General features: G+C 38.2%; 2 protein-coding genes across 2 annotated transcripts in view; both read right to left on the reverse strand.

The window, feature by feature from the left end:
- Window positions 1-848, reverse strand: part of LOC125140515 (6-phosphofructo-2-kinase/fructose-2,6-bisphosphatase 4-like) — a 2,660-nt gene extending 1,812 nt beyond the window's left edge. The window contains exon 1 of the mRNA XM_047809741.1: window positions 628-848. Coding sequence (XP_047665697.1) covers window positions 628-757 — 130 coding nt within the window. The 5' untranslated portion in view covers window positions 758-848. The remainder of the gene's footprint in view (window positions 1-627) is intronic.
- A 3,640-nt stretch (window positions 849-4,488) lies between these two features.
- Window positions 4,489-7,818, reverse strand: LOC113638277 (histone-lysine N-methyltransferase PRDM9-like). The gene is made up of 4 exons (XM_027139309.2): window positions 6,625-7,818; window positions 6,325-6,392; window positions 5,841-6,031; window positions 4,489-5,669 (listed from the first exon to the last, which is right to left on the reverse strand). Exons 1-4 carry the CDS (start codon window positions 6,916-6,918, stop codon window positions 4,942-4,944), a joined length of 1,281 nt encoding a protein of 426 aa, XP_026995110.2. The 5' UTR covers window positions 6,919-7,818; the 3' UTR covers window positions 4,489-4,941.
- Between the last annotated feature and the right edge of the window lie 829 nt (window positions 7,819-8,647).

Raw genomic sequence — 8,647 nt, forward strand, 5'->3', positions numbered from 1 at the left:
AATCCCACTGACCAACCACGCATCACTAATCCCACTGACCAACCACGCATCACTAATCCCACTGACCAACCACGCATCACTAATCCCACTGACCAACCATGCATCACTAATCCCACTGACCAACCATGCATCACTAATCCCACTGACCAACCACGCATCACTAATCCCACTGACCAACCACGCATCACTAATCCCACTGACCAACCATGCATCACTAATCCCACTGACCAACCACGCATCACTAATCCCACTGACCAACCACTGATCACTAATCCTACTGACCAATCACTGATCTCCCCTGTCCACACTGACCAATCACTGATCTCCCCTGTCCACACTGACCAATCACTGATCTCCCCTGTCCACACTGACCAATCACTGATCTCCCCTGTCCACACTGACCAATACTAAACTCATAACACTGATCACAAATTAGACTATGATGTAATCTGACGACTCCTATAGGACATTTAGTGCATTAACGGCTCTATAACGGATTGTATCACATCGCAGTCCTGCTTCCTAAACTTCCCGTTAAAGACACACACAATGTCTATAAGTCCTAAACATCTGTCCTAAACATCTGTCCTAAACATCTGTCCTAAACATCTCACTTTCACTCCTCACCTCTTCTCTGAGCAATGAGCGTTTCCGGAAGTCCGTTCTGACACGGCATCCAGATCTTATGCAGTGGGTTCTGCGCGAGCTCCCGGGGCAGAATTCCCGGGGTAAACGTTATGTCCTGGGTGGAAGTCATTCCGGTGAAGTTTACATGAGGAACTGATGCGCTTTATTGTGGAGGAGCTTTATGTCATATCAGCTGATGGAGACTACCGTAATACCGCTAACACGCGCACGCGGAATCTATTAACTGTTAATAAATTATTAACTGCAGTTTTAGTTCTACTGAAATGTTGTAATTTCCTTTCAGTTACAAACCTTAAACAGTTACATGACCATAATAATCAGTCTAGTTTAGTGTAAATAATGACACATTTATTATTTAATTTGATATAAATTTGCTCTGTGACACTTCAGTATAAGTGTAGGGTTAGGGTACATATTATACATATATATATATATTTACACCTAAATATAACCCTGTAATAAATATGTTGTGTTATAAGCTCCTTAAGCTTTTCTCCACTTCACTGCAGTAACATGTAGAGCACAAAGTCTTTATTGCTGACTTATTGATCAGAAAAGTCCAACAACTGTTTTATGTGCTTTATATTATAATAATATTATGTGTTTTATATTATAATAATATTATGTGTTTTATATTATAATATTATATATGATATGCTTTATATTATAATAATATTATGTGTTTTATATTATAATATTATATATTATGTGCTTTATATTATAATATTATGTGCTTTATATTATAATATTATATATGATATGCTTTATATTATAATATTATGTGCTTTATATTATAATATTATATATGATATGCTTTATATTATAATATTATATATTATGTGCTTTATATTATAATATTATGTGCTTTATATTATAATATTATATATTATGTGCTTTATATTATAATATTATATATTATGTGCTTTATATTATAATATTATATATTATATGCTTTATATTATAATATTATATATTATGTGCTTTATATTATAATATTATGTGCTTTATATTATAATATTATATATTATATGCTTTATATTATAATAATATTATGAGCTTTATATTATAATAATATTATGTACTTTATAGGACGCTTTAAATGTACCGTAAATCAACGGACAGATGCGCGCGAGCTCGGCGAGAAAAACAGGTTCACACGCTGAGCGCATGGGCGGCAAATGTTGATGCGGCTCTGACCAATCAGAGCGCTACGCTCGTAGATCTTAGCCAATCACAGAGCGAACATTGTGCGCGATGAGGCGTGAGCAACACAGTGCAGTAACCCGGAGTCTCGTGTTTAGTGAAACACCGCAAAATAAACACCAAACTAATATTTGTGTTGTTATTAATGTCGGTCATATTTCTGTAATATTAACCTGGAAAATACCTTTACAATTAAACAATGAACTGTGTGTTATATAGTTTGTGTTATATAGTTTGTATTATAGTTTGTGTTATAGTTTGTGTTATAGTTTGTGTTATAGATTGTGTTATAGTTTGTTATATAATTTGTGTTGTATAATTTGTGTTATAGTTTGTGTTATAGATTGTGTTATATAATTTGTGTTGTATAGTTTGTGTTATATAATTTGTGTTATATAATTTGTGTTATATAATTTGTGTTATAGTTTGTGTTATAGATTGTGTTATATAATTTGTGTTGTATAGTTTGTGTTATATAATTTGTGTTATAGTTTGTGTTATAGATTGTGTTATATAATTTGTGTTATATAGTTTGTGTTATATAATTTGTGTTATATAGTTTGTGTTATATAATTTGTGCTATAGTTTGTGTTATATAATTTGTGTTATATAGTTTGTGTTATATAATTTGTGTTATAGTTTGTGTTATATAATTTGTGTTATATAATCCACACTTTCTCTAATCAAATTCCATATTTAGAATATAACCTTTTGTCATTATGAACAACCTGTTTGTCGTTTCAGTGAGTAAAATATAAGGAATGGGTTTGGAGCAGATTTGTTTTTCTGTATATCACTTTTACATCATCACAAAGCAGATTAACAGAAAATTAAACCAAAGATAAATCGTCACATCGATTTATCGAAACCATCTGCTAGCTGCACTGAGTCGTCACCCAGGGGTCACTATATAGAGACTGTGTTAAAGCTCCTTAGATCTGAAGCTAGGACTGTTAAATATAACATCTCTTGCAATAAAAAGCTCTTATGGCTAATGAACTTATTACAGATCAGAAGTTTAGTGTTGTGTTTAACACAAACATGGATCAAACCAAACCAGTATGTCACATTAAATGAAGCTTTCCCCCAGTTATACAGTTATATACATCAGCCGCGCCTAACAGGCAGGGGAGGAGGCGGGGGAGGAGGTGTCATAGTTATTCTTGATGATAAGCTCGATGTGAAGCAAGAATCTAGACACATTTAACTCATTTGAAGTTCTACATACTAACACTGTATACTGTATATAGCCACAATAATTAGTCTACTGAGTCAGTTCCTCTAATTATTATACACAGACCTTCTGGACCTTATTCTGAGTTCCTCTGTGAATTTGCAGGTTTCATTTCAAACCTAGTTTCTTTAGACACAGCAGTAATTGTTGGAGACTTTAATATTTATTTTGATAAGTTAGAAGCTCCTCTGAGAACAGCAGTTGTTTCCATCTTAGATTCAGTAGAAGTTAACCAGAACGTAACAGGACCCACTCATGATGGAGGTCTCGCTCTTGATCTCGTTCTAACCCTCGGATTAAATATAGAACATAGTCAGAGTCCAAGTCAGAAGCTCTCAGACCATCATCTCATTTCATTTAAACTGTCAGACACATCTGCAGTTCACCACGTCACCGTGTTAACGTACATTTGTGTCTGCTACTGCAGAGAGATTTACCAATTGTAGAAAAGCCCACATGATCAGTATGATAAATAATGCTGTAGATAATAATATCAGTGTTCCTGATCAGTACTGAGACCGGTTTAATCCCCTGCAGGAGAATGACTTCATTTCACTTATTTCAAAATGATCAAACTGCATACTGGATCTATACTAAGGGAATGTTCTGTGTTCCACAAGGTTCTGTTTTAGGCCCACTGCTTTTCTCCTGACACACACACACACACACACACACACACACACACACACACACACACACACACACACACACACACACACACACACCCTCGGGGCAATTATGTATAAACATTATATTAGCTTCCACTGTTATGCTGCTATATTATATCTCATTAATACATATGTACACACACACACACACACACACACACACACACATTATGGAGTAGTTCTGCACACACACTATTGTTGAACATACACTATGTTTCTGTTTATTGCCTTTTGTGTATTCTCTTTTTTTAGTATTGTCTTGTAATTTGTTGTCCTGCACTGTCTCTTTTCCTGCACTGTCTCTTGTCTGTCTTGTCCTGCACCGTGTCCATCAGGTTACACAGATGCACTTTATGTGGCTAACCCTAACTTACTTCCTTACTTCCTTATAGCCCTGTCCGTTTTATATGGGTGAAATGACAGTAAAAGCTTCTTGACATGATGACGCACGGCTAGATGTTTCAGCTAAGTCAGATGTGAGACACCAGCTTAATTGTGCAGGACATTAGACAATGGACGCTTACTAACTTCCTCCTGCTTAACATTTAAGTGCTTTTACTAAGACCACAAAAGCCAGAAGTAAGCTTTAAGATATCATAGCTAGTCCTGTCTGTACAAAATGTTCTGTAACCTTCACATGATTACATGATTACAAGCATACCTCATTTTATATATATTCTCCCCCCTCCCCCCAGTGGGACTGCTGAACCCCCTTTGAAGACCAGGAGGAAGGAATAAGTCTTGTGTTTTTAATGAACTGTAATGGACTCGGACCTGTTGGTAGCTTTTGGTCACACTAATAACAATACACAATTCTTGTAGAAAAGATATTACAAAGACAGTCACACACCAGAAGTGGTGTCACAAATGACTACATCAGTTCCTCAGGATCTCGGCTGCACTATAAACTGTTGTAGAAAGGACATTATTTACATGTGCATTATGTCCTGTCCTGTGTCACCCAAATGTGGATGAGGTTCTGAGTCTGGTTCCTCTCAAGGTTTCTTCCTCATTATCTCAGAAGGTCAAGTGCATACTGCAGTGGTGAGGAAAAACTCCCTAAGACAAAGGCAGAAGAGGTGACATGCTATGAGCAGTGATATGTCTTTATCCCAGTGTGAATGCACTGCTGTTTTTGGAGTTCCTGTGTAGTTCCTGTCCATCAGAACTTCGTCCCTGAGGCTTCTCTCATGTGTGAACATGCTGGTGTTTGTGAAGACCAGAACGGTGATTATAACTCTTCCCACAGAAGCAGTGATATGGCTTCTCTCCTGTGTGAATGCTTTGGTGTAGTTTGAGATGACTCTGGCGATTAAAGCTCTTCTCACACTGTGAGCACTGATACGGTTTCTCCCCCGTGTGAATGTGTTGGTGTTGCTGGAGATTACTCTGCTGAGTAAAACTCTTTCCACACTGAGGACAGTGATACGGCTTCTCTCCTGTGTGAATGCGCTGATGTTTACGGAGATTACTGGGGTGAATAAAACTCTTCCCGCACTCGGAGCAGTGGTACGGCCTCTCTCCTGTGTGAATGCGCTGGTGCAGTTGGAGCGCACTGTGTTTAGTAAAACTCTTCCCACACTGTGTACAGTGATACGGCCTCTCTCCTGTGTGAATACGCTGGTGTCGCAGCAGAGAACTCGGATGTGTAAAACCCTTCCCGCACTCGGAGCAGTGGTGAACATCTTTTTTCATAACGTTGTGACTTTTGCTGGAACTGATCGTCCCAGATGTTTGCTGAGTAACTGAACACTTTACAGGCTTCGGGGTCTCATTTTTAATCTCTCTCAATTTATTAAGTCTCACATAATCATCGTAGTGACATCTCCTCACGTGCTTGTCAAGATAAATCTGAGATGTATAGGAAAGTGAACATAAGGAGCAGGAGACGACTTGTAACGGTGAACTGTGGACTTCTGCAACGGGGAAATAATCAGGATGAAACGGAACTAAAAACTAACCTAATATTTATTACTATTCTCTTCGGTATCGTACACAATTGTGATTATGTTTATTATTTAAACAAATATTTAAATAATATATTCATTTTAAAATATCAAATTTATGAAAGAAAAACCAAACCCTACCGTTTGAAGAGCACTTTTTGTCCCAGAGCTGCTGAAACGACGGGTCTTTATCTTTGGGATATTCCTTTTCATTCCACATTAACAGCTCCTCTCCTGGGCTGATGGGTCGACAACAACGGTACAGAATCTGCCCTCGATACTGAAACGCCACCAGATTCTGTTCTTCATCATTGTACGAACAATTCACATATCTAACAGGACGAGGCCAACAGGAGAAAGCATGAAAAAGAGAAAGATAACAAGAGCTGGTTCAATGAGAGGGGAACAAACAAGGAAGTGTAAGGGTTAAATTCCACATGACGTTTATTTGTATCGAGCTTTTAACAATTCCTTTTGTCTCAAATCAGCTTTACACAAGTTTAGAAACAGAAGAGAGAAAACAACATAAATATCTAATAATAAGAGAAAGAAAAAAAATAAGGATAAAAAACAAATAAATAAAAACATATACGTTAAAGTTTAAAATATTATACACATCTCTCACCTCATCCAATTCGCAAACCTCTCCTTCTTCGAATCTAAATAGTCTTCACACTCGCTGCTCCTGTAGATCTGCAGAAACACACACACACACACACACACACACACACACACACACACCATTACATGTTACACATTAAACTCTATTCTATTTATTTGTACAGCACTTGTAAACATTCCCATTGACCCAAAGCAGTTTACGACATGAGCAGGATCTGCTTTACTGATTAGGACACAGCTCTAACCCCTTCATACTGCCCTACAGACAACAACAGACCTTCATATTAACTGTATAAGAACTCACCACCCAGGAGTATCTGCTGCTCATGGCTTCCTCTCGGTCCACCAGCTCACCCTGGTACGGCCCAAAGTGCGCCCCGACTGGAACGGTCTCCCCCTTATTAAACACCCCCAGACCTGCGTCACGAATAGCAGATTTCCGAATCTCTAGTCCAGGAGGAAGAGTTTGTCTGGCTCGGTCAGTGACCCCCACTGGAACAGGGGTATCAGGGATGAAGAGCGCTGGGCCGTGAACCTCACACTTGTTGAAGAAGGAAGATTTACAGACCTCACAGTCTGGATGATTGGGCAGTGACATGAAAAGAACAACAGGAAGAAGTGACAGCTAAAGTCATAGCTAAAGTCATTCAGCTATGAAAAACTATTAAAAGATAAAAAGTAAAACAAATTAAACACCAGATAACTAAATCTACTTTTCAGATTTAAGTGGCCATCTGATAAAAGCCAAGTCTGATAAGTGCACATAATAAAGTGTACTAAAGAGATCTACTGTTTATCTTCTCCCTATTGTAGAGGTTTGTGTCTGAGGGTCACTGAAGCTTCTTACACTTTAATCAATAAAAAAGTAACAAAAACTACTAAATCAACACACACACACACACACACACACACACACACACACACACACACACACACACACACACACACACACAGGAGTATCTGAGGCAGAAGTGCCAGGAGGATCTGAGGCAGAAGCATCAGGAGGATTTGAGGCAGAAGAGACAGGAGGATCTGAGGCAGCTTACAGCCACAGAAGATCTGAGGTTAGATCTCCAAGATGAGTAAAACAACCTACATCTGAGTTCCTTCTAAAACTGTGTGTAAGTGAACTGAGAAGAACTGATGGTGTTTTGCAGACAAAGAGTCACAACGAATATTGATTTGGATTTCTCTTCTGTTCATATACTTTCCATTTTGTTAATTAATAAATATAAACTATTAACACTTTGTTTTTTAAATGGTTATTACTTTACAGCATCTGTTTATGTATTTACTGTGTGTGTGTGTGTGTGTGTGTGTGTGTGTGTGTATAAAATCATAATATCTAAAACATTTTAAAAATGTAAATAATAAAATATAAATAAAATGATTTAGTTTTGCTTCTGGAGAATAACTAAGGTGATAATAAATAAACAGAAGCATTAGATTCAGAGTCGATTAGGGAAATAAAGCATTCATTAATATTTTACTTTAACATGCGACACAAATGTTCACTAAACTTCACCTGGACGTCATCAGGATCCTGGGTTCTGTCTCCTAACATTTCTGTACACAGAAAGCTGCTTTAACATCTTATAAAGAAAAACATTCCACAAATATAAAGTTATTTAGCAGACTGTAACTCACCCCACAGCAGACTGAAACTCACCCCACAGCAGACTGAAACTCACCCCACAGCAGACTGAAACTCACCCCACAGACTGTAACTCACCCCACAGCAGACTGAAACTCACCCCACAGACTATAACTCACCCCACAGACTGTAACTCACCCCACAGCAGACTGTAACTCACCCCACAGACTGTAACTCACCCCACAGACTGTAACTCACCCCACAGACTTTAACTCACCCCACAGACTGTAACTCACCCCACAGCCGACTGTAACTCACCCCACAGCCGACTGTAACTCACCCCACAGACTATAACTCACCCCACAGACTTTAACTCACCCCACAGACTTTAACTCACCCCACAGACTGTAACTCACCCCACAGACTGTAACTCACCCCACAGACTGTAACCCACCCCACAGTGTGAAACACAACAGGTTTATTTCCCCCAAACTAACTAACTAACTAAATAAATAATCAGTTTAAACTCGACCTAATGTTCATGCCTGCTAGGGCTTCTCTTCTTCACTGTCTTCTGTTGGTACAAGAAGCCGCTATTTGGCGCGTTACTGCCGCCAGGTGGACTGGAGTAAACACGTGATGCTCTTTTATCCAGTCACATATAAAAGTGCTTAAGTCTGTATCATTAAATACACGGACTCTGGGGTACAGACTTAATATACCACGAGTCTAA

Source organism: Tachysurus fulvidraco, unplaced genomic scaffold, assembly GCF_022655615.1.
Source record: "Tachysurus fulvidraco isolate hzauxx_2018 unplaced genomic scaffold, HZAU_PFXX_2.0 HiC_scaffold_514_np12, whole genome shotgun sequence".
NCBI lineage: Eukaryota > Metazoa > Chordata > Actinopteri > Siluriformes > Bagridae > Tachysurus > Tachysurus fulvidraco.

Coding starts and splice junctions, on each gene's coding strand:
- LOC113638277 (XM_027139309.2), bottom strand. CDS start 6,918: ATGTCACTGCCCAATCATCCAGACTGTGAGGTCTGTAAATCTTCCTTC. Junction 6,032..6,324: donor AGGTTTGCGAATTGGATGAG/GTGAGAGATGTG, acceptor TCGTCCTGTTAG/ATATGTGAATTGTTCGTACA. Junction 5,670..5,840: donor CAAAAAGTGCTCTTCAAACG/GTAGGGTTTGGT, acceptor TCCCCGTTGCAG/AAGTCCACAGTTCACCGTTA.